The following is a 19,459-nucleotide window of genomic DNA, read 5'->3' as shown; positions in this document are numbered from 1 at the left end:
TGGAAAACTATCAAATTATGCAATATATCTTTCAAGGAATATTAAAATCTTAGCAACTTCCCTAAGCCGTATTTTGAACTCTGTTTCTTAATGCAAGTTCTATATATCGGAAACCAAACTAATGGAACTGAGGTGGCTGTACTGAACAAGTGTTTCCTAATGCAACAGAAGATTTGAACCACATCTCTGCAAGAGCTCAGCTTGTCATTGGTGGCAAGTCTTAGGGAATAGATTTTATCTTCATTCTTCATTCTCCCTTTGTGAATAAAGTCCCCTGTTGTGAAGAAAAAACACAATCCAAAATATTTTTCCAGTAAAAAAAAATTTAAAAATGGTATGTTTTTGTTTTCTGTTGTATCTATGATTCTTAGTAGATTTCACTTCACGCTATCTGCTTGTTGTCTTTGTTTGCCAGTAAGCGGATATGAGAATTTACTAACGTAACAAAGCTGTCCATTGTTTCCATTCATACTGTATCTGCTAGTAAGATTATATGATTACTGAATGAGACATAGACTCCATAGTGATTGAGAGAGTGTTAAATCTTCAGAAATGGCAGTGCATGTGGTTAGATAGTGATATGGAATAAATAAAGAAATAGCAAGAGGTGGACAACATATAAATGTATAAGGAAAAGCAACTTAAATAACTTAGCCAGATGGTAAATACATAAATCAGAGGACCTTTGGTTTTAATATTAAAATTCAAGAAGTGACAGTGTTATATTAATAAAAACACTGTATTAATAAAATATGACTTCTAGAGTAAACAGTATACTATATTCACAAGGAAACATATTTCTTTTATACAACACATTATTTTGCTGATGCAAGGATATGTTGCAAGAATAAGTTAGTACTCTTAAAAGAAAACAAAACAGCAAAATAATGGAGTATATTATGTTAACATACAGTAACTAATTTAAAAAATATTCTCCTGAATTGACATGCACAGTTTTGCAGGTTCAACTGATCTAATTATCTGACTAACAGTTGCAGTGAGACCTGTAAAAAATGATTAATATTATCAACAAATGTTCCAGCCTGCAGTTGCTCAGACCATAAAAACTACAGGTCCAAGATGAGAAACTGTTTCTAGAAGCCAGCCATGCCTGTTTAATATAGATGGCTAAATATAACCTCAGCCATCAGGCAGGGAATGTGGGCATTTGCATCAACAAGATGAGGGCTGTCTGATTTAAGACGACTCGGCTTCAGGACTGGATCCTGATACGTTTGATAAAAGACGCACGCTCTGGAGCTGTACTGCTTGTTTTCTTGGCTTCTTCTGATTCAGCCCCAGTTGTGTCTGGTGCTTGCGTAAATGGGTTTCACCTGGACTGTCTCCTGGGAAATTCTCACTGCAAAAAGACTGGCGACATACCCCTGTAAAACATCCCAACGCTCACACTGTCCTGGAGCACCCATCACAGAAGACAAGCCCAATTGCACAGGGTCTGCTCCTGTAGAGCTGCCCTAGTACTGAAAGGAGGGCACAAAAATCACAACATTTTTAGGAGACCTGTGTCCATACTTAAATGCTCACTTCCTATGGGATGCCTGAATTGATTTAGTGATGGAAGATGCAAATGTCTCCCTCTTCCACTGCTATAAACATTTACGACCTTACTGCCTAGGCTGAGCAAATGCTCAAGAGCAAATCTTTCGTAAAAGCCTTGATGTGAAGCAAAGAGCTTGATAGTGAAGTAGGCAGTCAAATCTGTGCTCTTCCTGTGACTGACACCCAGAATAGTAACAAAACCACTCATTTTCATTACAATGGTGCTTCTTCTAACAGGGAACATTTTCACTAGCGCTCTGTAGCAGTACAACCTTATAAAATGATTGGTATAATCATACTGTTCAATTGCTTACATTTATATTAATGATACATTTATAAATAGTTTGAAGAGGGTTAGTGAGCAATTAATAGATGCTAAAGCCAGGACTACAGTGTGGTAGAGACAGCCATAGGTCAATGAGTAATGTCCTAGTTAAGTGATTGAAATTGGTTGTCATTGCACCAGCTTTAACATTTGCTCAAAAAGATCTTTTGACACAGACACACACACAGAGACACACACACACGCACACGCACACACGCACACACACACGTACGTGTCTGCTGGCTGCAAGAAAAATCAGCGTTCTCCGAGAAGCTAGCATGAAAAAAAAAACATTGCAAACCCTACTTTTCCAAGACCTCTCAACTCACCAGAGAACAGACCTACTCTGTATCCCCCGTATTTGGATGACTGTGCAAAGGACAAGTGTTCCACATTTCTCTGCGTGAATTCATACAAGCGCACCAGCTGCTCTAGCTATAGGGCACGGACCCCCTGCAAATTCAGCAGCTCTGCAGAGGCAGATTACATAGCCCTCATAGGCACATTACAGCGATGCTTTTTCCCCCCATGTTTTCACTACTTAACCGTATCTCTCTCACTGTTTGTGATTTCTATACCTAACTCCTCGTAGCATAAGGTGCAGAGTATTTGGCAATGAAAATAGAAGAAATACAAGCTTGCAAACTGCCATCTGGTCAGGTTATGGAGGGCTACATATTTCAGCCTCGATTGCAAGCACAAGCATAGAGAAACCCTTTCGAAAGACTCTATGTTGTGGAATAATTTCTTCGTTAACAGGAGATAATGAGATTTCCTTCTCACGATTCACTGTGGAGATCCAAAGCAGAACAACAGTAAGCTCGGTGGAACAGACAGTCACGATGATCTACCTTTTCTGGCCAACCTGAAGACCTTTCTTCAAAGCAGAGGAAAGCCATGAAAAAAACACACTGCAGTGTTCTCAGTTCCCAAAAAGCTCTGCTGGAGAGGCGGCAATGGAAGGCCATGGCTTGGATGAGAATCGGCTGGTCCAAACTATTTGAAAATCAAAGGTCAAAAATTCAACTGTGCTGCAGTATGGACGTGTGGGGGTAGAAGGAGGTGGATACATGAGGGCAAATCAATAAGTCTCCGACCTGAGTTTTTCTGCAAGTTTGCTGTTGATCAGACAAAGAGGAGCAGGTGGTCTGCCCAGGAGGCAAAAGATGAAGATGCCTTAACATTTAGTTCTGAACAGCATATCCAAACTGTCATAAGATCCTAGGAACGACACCCCTCTTTTTCCTTACACAGTATGTGCCACCCTCTGTGAGCTCGCCGGTACCTTCCTTCGCCGAGTCGCATCGCGTTAAGCCAGCATTTGCAACTCGCACTTTTGTGAGACACAAGAACAAAATACCAACTAGTGAAAAAAAGAAACCCAGAGTGCATCTTTTCACCAGATGGACACAAGCTTCTTGTGAAAAGCACCCACTTTCCTGCTGGAAGAAATCTTTTAAATACCCAAGTCTGTAAGACAGATAGTTCAGCCTGGGCTTCCGCTTGAAACTGCAATGCTCAAAGCACTCCCTAACTGAAACTCCAGAAGGGAATAACCATTACAAGATAACTAAGAAAAGATAACTATATTTTATAACTATCAAAGATAACCTGAAAATGATACATAATGGCACATCCAGGGATAAAACATTTTGACAGGCAAGTACCAGACCAAGTACTTACGGACATCTACAGTTAAGCCACTAAAGTCATTAAAAGCCAGAATTATGTCAGCTTCTGACAAAAGAAAAAAGCAGAACAAATTGCTTATTGAGTACTTGACTGAGGTGGATAGGTACACAGAATTCACTGCCTCTGTCTTGTAACAGACAAGGAAATACAAACACATTCATTGCTAAAGCAGAGCTCTGAAACTAAAGTGAACATTAACTTCAAAGTGCAATTCTGCTTGAAGGAGTGGCAGTAAAAATGGCATTCTCCTACTCGAAAGATCTATTTCTTGTATGTTTTCTGGGTCACATCTGCTTATTTGAAACAAGATTTTTTAGGATTTTTAATCCTGTTAGCCTGCAGACCAAAGACAGCAAATGGGAAGTGAGAGAGGCTCCTGAACGCCAGCCACTTAACCCCACTCAAAACAGAGGGGATGATCAGGTGTCAAGAAAAGGCCTGAGATTTGGCAGGCAGAATCCTTATGAATGCTGAAGATGCACAAGAAAGAAAGGAAAAAACCTGGGTTCTCAGACTCCAGGTTGCATATGGGAAGCTGGCTGCCGAACAAAATCTCTTTTCCTTGTAAACGGAACATATTTGGTGTGAAAATCCCTGAAAGACCACACGTTCTTTTATACTGCAACCTCCAAGAGTGCAGTGCCACTTAACTTTGCCTAGAGGATCACAAAAAAGCAGGGAAAATAGTCCCTTCAGAGGTCACCTGGTCCCAGTCCCATCTGAGGGACTGTCAGACTCTCACTGTTCGCAAGGGGTTGATCTTTCTCTTCTAATACCTTTTTCCTTCATAGGATCTTACTTGGCTTTTTTAGAGCAAGCATGACAGGGTTCAGCAATGCTTCAAAACCTGTGAAATAACAACAGTAATCCAAAGCACACGCCACAATTTTATAATTCACCAGCTCTTTGCGTTTCTCTTGGGCTACCAATTTCTTGCTGGTGAATTCCTAGTTCTCCAAATTTAATAACTGATTCTGCTTGAATCACCTCGCCCATGTTTCACTATGGTTTCTGCATGCCTAATCCTGCAGGCAAGGGAGCTGGGACCCAGCAGAGCTGCGTGGGGACATGGGGACACGTGCAGCCATCAGCCGTGGGGCTGATGCGAGAAGCAAAACGCTGCACTGTCCCTCCACAGGGTGGGCGGAAAAAATGAGTATTGAGAAGAACAAGTACAGCAATGACTCACACAGGTTATAGGGCTGGCCTGAACACAGTGAAGCCAGTTTTTTTTTGTTCTGAAAAGGAGCTATTTGAGTTCAAAAGCAGCACTGGAAAAGACCTTTTGGAGTGGGATCCAAAAAGCCATGCCAGCTAAGAGGGTTTTCACATTTCCATGCTTCCATGTCCAAGGGCACACAGTTCAAACTGAGGCAGCAACGTATTTCAAAAAGCAAATACCATTTCCCTCATTAACTTGAAAACCCTGAAAAGATCAGGCCTTCTATTTTTAGCATTAAACTAGAAAATCCAAAGCACTTTCTGCATGTCCAGTCTAATGTTTGCTAATTCATCTCTGTGTGAATCTCCATCCATTTGCACCCAAATTCCGATTGTATCAAAGGAGGTTTCCTTACTTTACTGGCTCCCATGACTCCCGCTCAAAGCCCCTGTGAATTGACTGTGCAATTGAGGACTCCATCAGATCGACATATCTAACAACAAGTGGAGCAAACAGGTCTTGGAGGTGTTTGTGGAATTTTCCATTGCACAAATTATCTAGAATAGATAAATAAAAGTATAGTAAGACACTACTGTTACTAAAAGCTCTGTAACAATCCACAGCGTGGCACTTCATTACATAATGAAATTTGTCAGTCAACAGGAAGAAACTTCAAAAACATAAAAGGAGCTGGCATCAGGCACCAATGTGCACGACAAAGACAGCAGGAATGGCTTCTTACTCCAAACAAATAAACAGACAACAAATCTTTTCCATTAAAGTCAAACTTACAAACACATTATTACTTCCTGTGAATAAAAGGGTTGTAAGAAATACAGCATGGAAAACATCATGGCTTTAGCAGGTAGGAGAATCATGGTAACTCACGACCATGATGCTGGAAATTGCTCTCTGAGGATGAGTCCCTGGCTTTTTCATGTGGTTGTAGCAATCTAACTGGGGCCCTGGGCTGGGACCTAACCCAAGGCAATGCCAATTCTGCCGCCAGCTCCCCAGGGAGCAGCAGGACCCCCTGCCAGAGTGCCAGATCCCCAAGGGCTTTGGGCTCATGTGCTTTGGAGAAGCACAATTCTTCTGAATTACTCTTGCTTGCATTTATTTTAATTTAAATAATTTCCTGTCTTCTATGAAGTGTTTTAAAGCAGGGACTGGTTTACTCCATGTTAAATAAATGCAGTACACACATATAAAATGATACCCACATTTAATGGCAGTGAGATAGAGTACCTAATTCCCTGCTTATCAGGCAGCCATTACCAAGGGATGTGAGAAGATGAAGCAAAACAGAAGTTCAGCTTCTCCCCTTTGGCTGAGGCATTTGATTTAAGGGAAGTCTGTGTGGTTTTTTTTCAGTGGAAATGGAACAAGATCAAGCTGATGCTAAGAGTATGTACTGTAAATCTCTACCCATCTCAGTTCTCTGTGCAGTACGGAGAGGCTGAAAGTATTATCAGTAACCTGAGCTGCCCACTGAAAAAAGAGATGATCAAAATACAATACATACAGTCACTACGGAGGGAATCATTTAGAAGCTGAAAGAGTGGAAAGCTGTCCCAGGTGTCTGGGGGTTGCACCTCTAACGCAGCATCCATATCCACAGCAAACAGTGACAGGAAGGTCTCCGCGTGCTCAACCATTAAGTCTGACCACCAAGCAAAGGCCTTCAGAGTTGGTAGAAAAAGACAATAAAGAAGTATATTAGTTTTAACAAAGCACAGGGAAAGATGTTAAGCCACATATCTCAAAACAAAAAAAAAGTGCATCCCATGGAAACTACTTTTATTGTAAAGAGAACAGTGCTTTAGAGTGCTGGCCTGCACAGACAGTGCTAATCACAGGAATTAGGCACTGCTATTTTAATGAAAAGGTTTCTTAAAGAAGATCTGTTCAGAGTTCCACTGTAAAAGCACACAGCTGTAACATGGCAGAGAAGGTTTCATCTGTTCAATTTACAATAAATGACTTCATTAATCTTTAATTATGCTAATTATCAGAAAAATAATCTAACTCTTATTCTAAAGTACAGAAATTTGGGAGTTTCTTCACTCTGCTTGCGGGTTTTCTGCTGTACTTTTCAACAGTTTAAATTTATTTGGATTGACTACTTCTATTCGTCTTGAAAAACTAGAAGCCTAAGATATTCACATCTGTCCTAAATCACTCACACTCTTCTTTAGAAATATTCCAAGCATCACCAGTAAAAGTTATTACAGCACTGTTCATTTTACATGGTTAGCTATACACATCCATAGAAACACACTACCACCTTTATAACGCTACTGAGTAGGAAATCAATTACAAAGCTCTATTATCAACATGCCAAGATAAAAAAAAAATCTACGGCAAGCCTGTATTTTCACAGAGGCAGGAAAAAAATATATCTAAACTTGAAAACCAAAAAATATCAGTGAAGTAACTCATTCTCATGCACATGGGTCCTTAAAAGTCACTGTGCGGGCTCTCTGACGTGACATTCACATCATACATGGCTCAGATGTGAATGCTGCAAACGCATGCATGCGTGTTTAGTAATCACTTCTGGCTGGGAACATGCAATATGAGAAGTGCTGTCGTTAGGACCATGTGCTGTCATTTTCAAGTGACAGAAAATTACTCAGTGACTTAAAGGATCTAAGAAACATCTTTCCGGCACTTTGAAAGAAAAAGAAACCTCTAGCATAGGCACAAGGCTGGAGATGAAACGGAAAAGACTGAGGGTAGATGAATCGGTTCGAAGAGGAATTGCCGGTCAGGGAGGGGGATTTTTTGCAGATTTTAGCAGACATGAATAAGCAGAATGGACTTTCGCTTTCTCAGGGTTCAGTTTTGATTAATCGCTGAAGAACTGCACTGATGTGCAGAGCACAACTCCAGCTGCTGGTTCCCTTGGCCATGGCGAGGGAGCAGCGCCCCAAAACCAGGTCACTGCCATCGACCCCTTTAATTCTTCCTATTTTGGCCTGACTCCTCAGCTGCCAGTGACATTGGCAGGGGGTCTTTGGGACTATTTCCACTCCTTCATTCCCCCAAAGTATAAAGTAGGCCGACATTGCCCTGCCATTATTCCATGACTTGATGTAAAATTGGTGTGAAGACACGGATAGGTTGGATGTGGCACTGGGCATTATGTGCCTGGAGAACATCCAGGATGTAAAATAACCAAAGTAACCAAATAACCCCCAAACTAATCTTAGTATTGGGACTACGCTGACATGGGAATGAAGATGGGGATGTGGTGGGCTGTGCCATGAAAGTTCCCAGAGGCAGGTTGGGCAAACGCTGTGACTGGAGCAGCAAAACCAGCAGGTTACTGTGTCCCTGTGGTCATGGCATGGGGACAAGGCGGCCACACCGGGCTCCTTCATCTGCAAACTGCCCCCAGCCCCAGGCACATGGAGGAAGCTCGTGGGCACCGCTGCAGCAACACCAGCCCTGGGTGCTTGGAAAGCTCAGGGGTAGTGGTGGTGGTGACCTTGGGCGTCTGCAGAGTCGTTACTCTGGAAAAGCCAAAATGGAAGCGAGGGAGCCCAGAGGGCTGATCATGGGTGGCAATGCTCTTCAGTTCTTCTTCCCATGTCTGGTGCTGGTGTCCAACCGAGCATGTGGCCAAATGCCCGGGAGTGTTGACTCGGCAAGTGTCACACCACTGTGAAACCACCTAGGAACTGAAAACACCAAGACCCAGGTCTGCTCCTGATGCCTGCTCAAACCTTCTCCCCAAAGCGCAAGTGGGAAATGAGCTGACGAGCATCCTCTTAACCTAACAGCGCTTCTCTGTGGTTTTCAAGGAGGGTGCTGGGACTGTCCTTGCTCTGACGTGGTTTCTCTGGCTGTGCCTCCGCCTGCCAAGAGCCCGCCATGCTGCGTGCCCATCGGGTACTGCCCGCAGGGCGGCGGGCAAAGAGACAGCACCTCAAAAGACCAACAGCAACCGACATTTTTGGGGGAGGGAAAAGAGGGAAGGCCAAAGAATATGTTCTGCAGCAAATCCCAACATAAATACTTCAGAGTCCTGCAATAAAAACCTGCATCCACGAAAAAGGAAAAAAAAAAAAGCTATTCTTAAGAGAAATTATGAAGAAAAGCATGTGATCATTTGTGAAAAAAAAAAAATATGCCCAAATCAGTCAGCTTCCCTTTTGCTGGAAAAGCCAAATTTTAGCTCCGTAAGTCTCTATGTCAGGATCCCCAACTTCCTCCTCCCTAGTTTCAGTGAACAGAACCTTCCTGTGGTGGGAGTGGTAACACCACACTTTGAAAATCTCCTTCAAGATGGTAACATTTCATTTATTTACCATCTACTTACCTGCTTTGCTCAAAACACAATGTAAAGGAGAAAAAAAAAAGTGTGCTTTCTAGTCAAACACACCTATTATTGTATATTTTACACATGGATACACATGTATATATGTATGACCTCAAGGAGTTAAAATACATATATACATATACACATACGTATACATAGAGAGAGAAAACACAAGTTTTAAAATAGGTGAATGCCATCGTCTCTGGCATTTGTCATCAGTCATCCAGAGGAAGGGAAAGGGAGGTGGGAGACATCTGATGGGAGAGATGACACAATGACAGAGACCTCCCGCTCTCACAGATTACAGACGTAGGCGCACGGTTTCTGCTGCATCTCTGCCTGCGCTGGTTGGTTTCTCTCTTACGGGTAAGAAAAACCCAACTGACTAGGCACAGTACTTCTGTTGTAACATTTTTTGAACATCTTTCATGCTCTGAGTATTACTTTCCACGTTCTCATTAGCGAGTCTGCCTGGACGTCCATGTGGAGAAAAAAAAAGGGGCATGTTTTAATTGTAAAAACTGTTGGCTTTTAGTAAATTAATGCATTTCTTCAGTAAGTGGTGCAATTTAACTTTCTGCTGAACACTCGAGGTAGAGTGAAGAGTTGCATTTTGCAGGTTGAACCTTCTCCAGGTGAATGGACAACATGTCAAAAAAAACCTCACCTGGAACAATTTGAAAAAAAAACCAAACAAGTGCAACACCTCAGCAATTCTCATTGCACAGTGTGACCATAACGTGGCTACAACGCATAATAAAAATCAGTGATAAACCACCCCGCCTCTTCTCTCTCTTCCTTTGGGTGCAATTCAAAGTGTGCGGAGAGCTGGCCAGCTGCCTGTACGCTGCTGAAATGCCACAGCCACCCTCAGGACGGGGACTCGATAACGTACCCACAGCGTGCCGGCCTTCTGGAGAGAGATGAATTTCACCCTTCCAGGTCACCATTCAGAAGAAGAGACTGGGATGCCTCCTATCTGTGCTGACATTAACCTTCTGTCTCTGATCAAAACCTTGTGATAACAAAAGATGTTGAAGAATAATTTTGAGTCTTCCTCCTGGTGAGGATCTCGGCAGCGTGGCTGGCTGAACACGACCAGCCCCAGAACCACTTTCTTCAGAAGTCTACTATTTTCAAAATAACCTGCATTCTAAAGACAGCTCCTTCCTGCCTGGTTGTACATCCAGCCTGTGCTGGTGATGAGTGGAATAAAACACTCGTTATCCTTGGACAGGTTATCGTAGCTCGCGTGCAAGCGCAGCGCTGTCGAGGGCCCCCTCGCTTTTGTGAAAATGAAGTTTATTTCACTCTTCACCCCATATATTCTCTCTCTACATATAAATACTGTATATCCAGTACAAGGCACATACAGACAAAACCAGAGGAAGACCACTACCATTCTAGGCACTCGTGTAGTACTTAGTCCATCTCCACCACAGTGGCACTAGAGGTTGGGTGAATGCAAAACGACAGAGGTAACAACAGGCTGAGGAGAGAGTCCAGGCAGGTAGGGTTGTGTTGGGATGTAACTGCAGCGCTCGTAAAATATACCCATTGCTACATGCATGGACCAGACTACTATGCCACATTTACCCTCCTGTGTCAGGCTACCAGCTCTGCAAGCAGCCGACTCAAAGTTGCTGTTATTCAGTATAAAGTTACGGAAGCGAGGGCAACCCGGGTAAAATCCCAGTAGGAAACATGGCACTGAGAGGGCATGCACGAAATATGACAGGAGTGACTCGTTTCATTCAGTTTAGTCACATACCTCTTTCCCCTGCCAGGATCATCCAAGATTGAATGAACAGTAGAAAAACAGGGAGGAAATTTAAATATGCAAGCAGGTATTAGTTGGGTGTTGTGGATTGTTGTGTATTCTTAATAAGTTAATAAGTTAAATTATACCGCAAATTCAATATATACTGGAATGATTTTTAGGTGATTGTGAAATTATTTACTAAATGCTCTTAATGCAAAATATAGTGAGTATATATATATATATACCAATGGGAAGGAAAAGAGAAAACAGTGAACGAGTGTTACATTACCTACAGTCATAAACAATAACTGTTCACTCTGAATTTCAAAACTATTAACTTTTCAATATGTATCCAAGAGCACTGGAGTTACAGAGAACTCAGGGCTCAATCCTGCACATACTTACACACGTATGCAATGTCACTTGCTCGGGCAGAAACGTCCCAATGTGCTGAGAGCAGGACTACAGCCAGCAACGTCAGCTGTCTGCGGGATCAAGTGTTTCCGGGATCAAGTGTTTCCAGGATCAAGCCTCATGATTTTCTGGTCTATATTTGACTATGCCATGGTTTCAGTGGTTTTAAAACATGAACCTTTTCATCAAAGTGGTTTGAAGAGTAAAGAGTAGTTGTATTAGGCCTTAGATAACCCAAATAATGAGTAACAGAGAGTAATTCATCCTAACCTCCGTGACTAGTAATTGAGGTATTCCCAATAAGCCAAGACCGAAGATGTCAACAGGAAACCAGGTGAGTTAATCATGTACCGTAGGGACCCAGGGAAACCCCTGGAAACAACCTGAATGCTCAGAAAGGGACAAAAGAAAGAATTTCTTTGTTTTGCGGTGATTTTCCTTGCTCCAGCTCTGGCCAGCAGAACAAGTAAGCTGCTCCAGGGACCCCGCTAATACTGTCTGGAGGCACAAACACATGACATTATTTGGAAATATGACCTTTCAGAAGAGCGGACAGGTTTTCTCTTGTATGTGGCTGGTGGTGAATGCATTTGGCCAGATTCAGCTCCTGCTGGCGCTGTACGAAAGGCTGCAGACTGACGTAGAGGAGAGCAGAACTTTGATTCCCTCCTTTTGCCACCCCCTCCCCTCTGCAAAAGCAATCTTCCTGAGCTGCACTTCGCCTTCGTTGCACTCGAGCACCATTATTTCAGAACACTTCTGGCTTTTCAAGAAGATAACCCCGCACCACTTGGAAGACAGCACAGATATAGAGGAAGCCCCCAGCAAACCACCGGAGCCTGCTGGAGACCTGGGGGACACGACCTCGCAGGGCAGTGCTGCTCACCTCCGCATGGTGTTCTTCGTTCTGCTGTAGGACTTCAATTACCAACTCTGCCAGACGTATTGTGTCTTCTAACTTTTTAGCTGGTGTGACTAACCGGCCTACATTTTCTGTAGTACAAGAACTCAAGTTAAAAGGGAGGCAGAACGAAAAGCTAGACATACAGTAAGTTATTTTAGATGTTTTTTAAAATAATCCCATAATATTCTACAGCTTTAAAGATCTTTTCATGCATATGTTAAATGCTTATATAATTAGTACTAAGCAAACCAGAAAGCCACATTCGTTATTATACTATGAAAATACAGTGCTCCAGCTCCAAATTTCACAATACTGTCAGAGTTGTTTAGCTTTATGGTGAGATGGTGACACTTTATCAGCTCAAATAAGAACATCACATTCCCTAAAGACAGCATCTGGCCGCTAATATGTGAACAATATGTATCCTTGAATGTAGATGATGCTATTATAGAAATCACACCTATATTATTTTAAAATTCTTTTAAGAAGATCAATCTAAACAAATCTGTCTGCACTTTTAATAAATTGTCAGACTTGAGCAATTTAAATGTCACCTGCTACTGAAAGCAAAAATTGCAGGTCTGCCTTGCTCCAGGATTTAACTCCACAAGGGTCAAGGATTTACGCATGCTGGAGGGAGTGGAAAGTGGTAAACACCACTAGGTGCTCATAGGTGAGATTTATATGGGAAAAGAGATGCAACTTTACAGCAAAAACCCCGCAAACAAACCAAAGAGTTTAAATCCTGGAGCCTGGGGTGTTCAGCTATATTGAGCTATTTTGCAGCATTTTCTGAAGACTTTTAAAAATAATTGAATTCTATTATTCTAGGTAATTTATATTGCGAATAGCTTATTAAACACTTGAGGTGCTAACAATCTGGAACATTTGGAGTGTTTCACTAGAAATAATATAGAGAAAAAGAAAACAATCACATTTTAATCGAACGACAGCTTCCACGGAGCTGGCTGAGTGCAAGCGAGGAGGTTTCTGTGAGCTGACACCGTCTCATTTCCCTGAGCAGCACAAAGTCTTGCTGCGATGGTGGCCCTGAGGAGATCTGCTCCTCGGGGATGCCCCTGTGCTGTGGCATGGCACCATGTTCACCACAGAACCGTCACTTGGGTTCATGACCAGGCACCAATCCCAGCTCTTGAGTGCAGCTACGGCAGAGAACGGCGTTGCACTTGGGCAGCTACACCAGCCCAGTCCTACCTCTGCACTGATGTATATTTTGTCCTCTCCATGGCATCAAAGCCAGAGAATTCCTAAATGGGTGAAATACCAAAAACCAAATAGCCAAACTGATCTGCAATAAGCCGTGCACAACAGACTGTACGTGCCCCACGCAGCAAAACGTTAGCAGCGTGTGCGTTGAAGCTCTGTTACCAGCAGCCACCCCGGGATTTCCAAAGGAGCCCAGCTCAGCCAGCAGCTCGGGTCCTGCCAACACGCAAGGTGCTGGCTGCGCATCTCGCTCCAGCCTTCTGCACACGCTAGTTTTTCGCTAGTGTTTAGGTGTTCTTCACTGGTGGGTTGTGGCTGCATGCAGATGACACTGCTCCGCTCTCCTGGCTCACCCGGAGAGAAGTCCCTGCCTTGCTGAAGGCTTGGTGAACTTCAAGGACTTAGTTATCCACATCACAATCTTCCCTGCTTCTGCTTTTTCCCTGAATACCTGTTTATGGGTAACAAACTTCCCAGGAAAAGGAAAGCCATATTTTTCAGAATGGCCACATTTGGGTGGCTGAGGGAGGGGTACATGGTTGGTCTTCAGCGGAGCTCAGCAAGCTGAAATCTGGCATTGCAGGCACTCAGCTCAGCTGAGAGATGCAACATGGTAAAGCACCATGCAAATGAACTCTAAATTTTTGCTGATTTATGCCTTGGGGGTTTTCTTTTCCACTTTCCCTTTGATTTCTAGTATCAATGGAAACAAACAAACAGACAAAAAAATCCAGGTTTCCCTTAATATAATTTATTGGGCAAATACTGAAACTGGAGCACTACTGGTTAACTCCTCATTCCTTCTCACTGGCTACAAGAAGGAGAAATCTCTTCCTTTTGAGCAAAAGTAGTCCAAAGACATGTCTCTTAGTAAGCTCTGGTTGTTTCTGCACCTCCAAAGCCAAAGGGAAGCTTTTCCATTGATCAGAGCAGAATCAGGCCCATTCTCATTTGCAACACTGATCTGCTCTCAAATACAACTAAAAGACAAAAGTGTTAATAAGAACAACTGCTCAGAGATGCTGTCTTTAAAGAAAATATTGATGCTTATACAACTTTGGCAGCCAGCAGATGTCAATCTTAATTTTTTTTCTTCTTATTTTAAATATTTCCCTGGTTAAGTTACTATACATCAGAATATTCTGCTAAGATAGCTGGAGCACTGACAGTTACATGAAACGTATACGATATACTTATCAAACATTTCATCCAACATCATGTAAAGCTCATACATATTCATAGTTTTCATGCAAAATGTTATGCAACAACAATGTTATTTTGTGCTGACGTTGATATTTGAAAATGTTGCATATGTCAGACATTGCTAGACAAAAAAATGTGGACATTTTGAAATAAATGCTACCTCTAAATTTCTAAAACCTACCACATCGCGCTAGGTATTTTGTATAAAGCTGCACATGAGAACCAGTTTTCTATTACTACACAAGCAACTGCTAGACTAGAAAACCACTGAATAAAAGGAAGGAAGACTATTACAGTACTTGGCGGCTGTTTGGCCATGCCTTTGAGCATGTGATTTATCATGTTAGTCTGCGTTTGAGGAGATGATGGTGGCCCAGCCGGTGGCTTAGGCTTGGACGGACGGGCTGCTTGTGCATGACAGAGAGAGACGCCAAAAGTAAAGAGACAAATGACTTCATAAACAGTGACAAAAAGATGGAAACTTCAAAAGGAACATAAACAGAAACGATCAAACACAAATGGAATAAGCTGCTGGGTTTCTGCTTATCGGTACTTCAAGTATTACACGGTAATGACACCATTCGACAACACGTATTCTAGAAGTCAGCAGATTCCAACATCCTACGGGACTGTGCAATCAGAAAGCTAAAAATGCAGCACAAGTATGAAACTGCACTTCGTGCAGCCACATGAGGAAACTGAACCAGGGTAATTCAGTTAAAACTCTGGAATTTAGACAAGGTGAACTAAAAAAGACCACTTTAAGTCAGCGGCCCTGTGCTTAGGCACATTTAGCAATAGAATAATGAGCCACAGGAATTAATTGCTTTGCAAATATCAATTACACATTTTCGAATTAAACGTCACTGTTGGTTAAAGGAAGCTATAAAATATTCTTGTGCAATTTAAACATGTAAAAAAATCTGTCACTTAAAAATGTGTGGTTCCTGATCGTTTCCAGCTCATTTAATTATTTTCAACTTGGAATTCTACTGGCTTTTATATTCTGGGTTGAATCATATATAAAAACTTGCCAGCTCTATCAAATATGTTACTTGCTATTCCAAATGTTAGAATACTGCAATCAGGACTTGACCCATCTGTCATATAGTTTACAATATCAGCACAGGAAAAATTCAAAGAAAATAGCCTTTCCTTTTACATACACCCAGAGAATAAATTCTATACTGTGAATATTTTAACACAATTGTTTCTGTTCCATTTAATACCAGGTTTTAGAAGCATTGTGACTATTTTTAATAATGACATTTGCAAGGAATCTGGCATATTTGTCTGGACATTCTATTGCCAAAAGTCCTTGCCATTTTGCTTGCATTTTCCAGTAGAGGAAAAAAAAGTCGGTTGGCTTGTGCAAAGTAGATTCCTGATTGCTTTCATTTCTCGCAGAACTATAACACTTATCAAAGTATAATAAAGAATATTCAAGTAAACTGTTAGTTAAAGAGTATGAGTTAGGTTGATTCGTCTCCCCATACACAGAGATATACATACATACACAAACACACATACAATGCGCTTGTGCGCGCACGCACACAGATTTTTAGTCTTTTAAGGTAAGTAATGATTTAATTCAGACTCTTAGATTCAAGCTACTGGTTTCTGGCTTTTTGTTGTTGTTGTTTTCTGGTAACAGGAAAAGAAAATCTATTTGTTCGTCTCTGGAGTCATCCTGATCCTTCTTCAATGTTTATCAAGGGTGGCTTTGTCTCCAGAAACAAACCTCTTAGCCTCAAGTGACAAAAATAACTGCTTTTTGGGTATTGGCCTTGATGACTTTCACTCTAATTTAAAACATAAGCAGGAACTCAATGTAACTACTCACTGATGGGTCCTGAGCTCCACATGCAGATGCAGGAAGGATATTTTACTGCTCATCACTGTGGAGGGCAGTTTGTGCCCAGGTCCCTGGACGGAAGGAACTGTGGGGAGAGGAGACCGCACATCTCCTCCCACCCACATCTGGCAACTGTGTGGTGGGAACCCATTGCCACTCAGGGGAGTCCTTTAGGCTCCAAAGTTGGGGGAGACAAAGAGAAAGAGCTCCTCCTAGGAGCGACAAAGCCAGGGAAAACTGCACCGCAGAACTGCATCCCACCATGCCTCTCAGCCCTGCGACCCTTAAATGTGTGTCCAGCCCCTGCGTCCCAACAAGCTACTCAAGGAAAAATAGATTTCAGACTTCACAGACATCCAGACCCCACAGTGTTGAATGGGCCCGACTTGTGCGAGTGTTTTCTGTCCTAGGCAAGACTCATTAGTGGAGAGGGAAGAGGAGGAAGAGGCAAGAGATTCAGCAGCACAGACACTTCACAAATTGTGTACAAAACAGCCTGGAGGAGGTTCTGGCTGTGCAGTTGTCAGCACAGTGTCCTGGGTGGCTTTTCCTTTGTTGGGAGACCTTCGAGAGATCCCCCTGGCACCTCACCCCTGCTCCTGGCACTCCCCACCGCCACCGGCTCTTGGAAACAAGCTTCCACAAGGGATTACAGCAGGTTAGACAACAAATTATTGAGGTAATTCTGATCTGGCCAAAACTGCACAAATATTCAGGTCTTTTGTTTGTTTAAATTTTTCAGACCCAAATGCAGGGCTCTTACACAATGGCTGCAAAATGAGCTGGAGCTGAAGGAGAAGAGAGGAAGAGCTCTCTCCCTTCTTCGGGGCACTGAACACCTCGTGAGCCCTGACCCACACTTTTCTTTGTTGCCTCTTTATTGCAAGAAAATGTAAAAGATTAAGGTCTGGCTAAGCAAAGTGATCAATTTCATTCATCAATTTAAACAGAAACGGGTTTGTGACTGCAATGTTCCATAAGGCACTGGATTTTACACGCCTCTCTGGGTCCAGGTCTCGGAGATGACACGTGAGGTCCCTTTCATGGGGTGTCTCGGCTCCTGCTCGGAGCGAGGGAGATGAGTAAGGCTGGAAGGGTTTTACGGCACTTGCCAGCACTCAGCTGCAACGTGTGCGGCAGGTTTTGTTTCACTTCGCCTTTTCTTTCTTCCCTGTCCTTTTCCTCTCTAATCCCTCACCACAGCCAGTTTGGCATCAGAAATGCTCCCGTATTCATCGCTCACATGTGTCAGATGGACAACATTTAAACTCCTCCGTCACCGAAATCAGGGGCAGGAGCAGCTTCTTTCTCACTAACAACCTAGCAAAATGCTTTCCTGGACAAACTTCTGCCAAAGGTTTTTAAGCTTCTGCAAGATACTTACAAATAAAATACTTGCAGAAACTCAAATTACTTGGCAGATTCTGGGGTTGTGCTTGCAATAATCTTCAGCCTGCAATGAGTATTACAGGTGTATCATAATGGAAAATCTATGCTACTTTGGGTATGTATATTGCATAAAATTAATTGTCTGTGACTCTATGGACTGGAGAATTTTCAAACTACATATTTCTCACTCGGCACCATGATTTCTGCTAGATGGGCTACTGACACATCAGCAACAGTGAGAATAAAACTTGCAATAGGAGATGTATATTACTGACTTTCCATATTTTTTAAAAGCGTAGCCACTGACTCAAACATTTCCTTGTAATAATTAAAAATACACAATCTCCACCAAAGGCTTTGGTATATAAGTGTTATGTGTGTGTTTATTTGCGAAAATGATAAAGAGTTGCTGTTCTCAAGATAACTATCAAGAATAATGGACTCAGCCTGAGGATGAGACAAAGCAGCCTTTTATTATATTAGTGAAATGAACTGGCGTGTTTCTGAAAGGGATTTCACTGATATTTTATCTTTCAAAATAAGATGTGTTATTTTAAAAGTAAGAAAAATTAATAGTTTGTGGTTTTTTTTTTCCAATGCAGAAAGACTCTAATTCAGCTGCTAAAACTCAATGTACTGAGAGAAGAACTGATCTCCTGACTTTCTGATGGTTATTCAGCCTAGTGAGGAATTTCTGCATATTTGAATTGTATCCCATGCCTCAGGCAGCAAGTTGCTCTGCAGTGGGTAAGCAGCTTGTAGAAAGATAACGGCACAGTGCAGATCTTCATGATTTCTGAATCTCTTGTAATAACTTTGATACTGCTTTTAACGCCGCCTTCGAAAGGCCGAGATGAAATCTTCATTAAACACAGCTGAATGCTACTCCAAGGAATGAAACAAATAAAGTAGCAGTTCAGCAGCACACAAGTACAGGTGGTAGTCATGACTGAGCTAAAGTGCATGATTTATTAATGACTTTAGTCTCTACTTCTGCATACAAAGACTGGTGTTTTCATACATTTTGCATCCATATTCATCTGGGGAATGCCTTTTTTTTTTTTTTCCTCTCAGCGTTGTTTTATCACAAATGCTGGCAGTGATTGCCTAGGGGCGGCTGGGCTGACAAACCACACCGGACCTCTCTGTCTGGGACCAGGTTAATCAACAGGCAGCTCAGTCCCTGGTCCTTCAGCGCACTCGCTCAGAGTTACGGGTACATGCACAGAGCTTCCCAGGCTGAGATTGAGAAACAGGGAAGGCAAGTGATGTAAAGTGAGCATGAGGACTGTCACAAGGACTAGTACGAGCATCTTGAAAAATACCACTGCTTCTTTCACAACCTGCTGTATCGCTCTCGTCTAAACCCAGCCTCTTCTGCACCTGCTTCCTCAGCTGAGGACACTTTCCACGCCTGCTGGGGTGAGCGCTATGTGCAAGATGTTCCACGGCCGGTGCCAGCAGAGGCTGACGCAGCCGAAGCCGCCACGCTCGGTCCGTCTCCCGCGGGTGCACCCGGGTCCCAGCCCGAGGCAGGCACCTGAGAGATGTCTGTCTGACTGGGATTTGGCTTTGCACCCACTGTGGCACCACCACTGGCTGCATTTTCAAGGGAAGTCAGGGTTCCCCACCAGATCTG

The 19,459-nt window shown here is 42.6% G+C and overlaps 1 protein-coding gene across 18 annotated transcripts in view; it reads right to left on the bottom strand.

The window, feature by feature from the left end:
* Window positions 1-19,459, bottom strand: part of CADPS (calcium dependent secretion activator) — a 211,152-nt gene that overhangs the window by 44,233 nt on the left and 147,460 nt on the right. For all 18 annotated transcript variants that reach the window (XM_071813271.1, XM_071813272.1, XM_071813276.1 and 15 more), the window contains 3 exons: window positions 12,129-12,235; window positions 6,265-6,421; window positions 5,155-5,296 (listed from right to left, as the gene is read on the bottom strand). In XM_071813271.1, coding sequence (XP_071669372.1) covers window positions 5,155-5,296; window positions 6,265-6,421; window positions 12,129-12,235 — 406 coding nt within the window. The remainder of the gene's footprint in view (window positions 1-5,154; window positions 5,297-6,264; window positions 6,422-12,128; window positions 12,236-19,459) is intronic.

This window comes from Patagioenas fasciata, chromosome 10, assembly GCF_037038585.1.
Source record: "Patagioenas fasciata isolate bPatFas1 chromosome 10, bPatFas1.hap1, whole genome shotgun sequence".
NCBI classification, from domain to species: domain Eukaryota; kingdom Metazoa; phylum Chordata; class Aves; order Columbiformes; family Columbidae; genus Patagioenas; species Patagioenas fasciata.
This window is presented reverse-complemented; position numbering and strand designations above follow the sequence as displayed.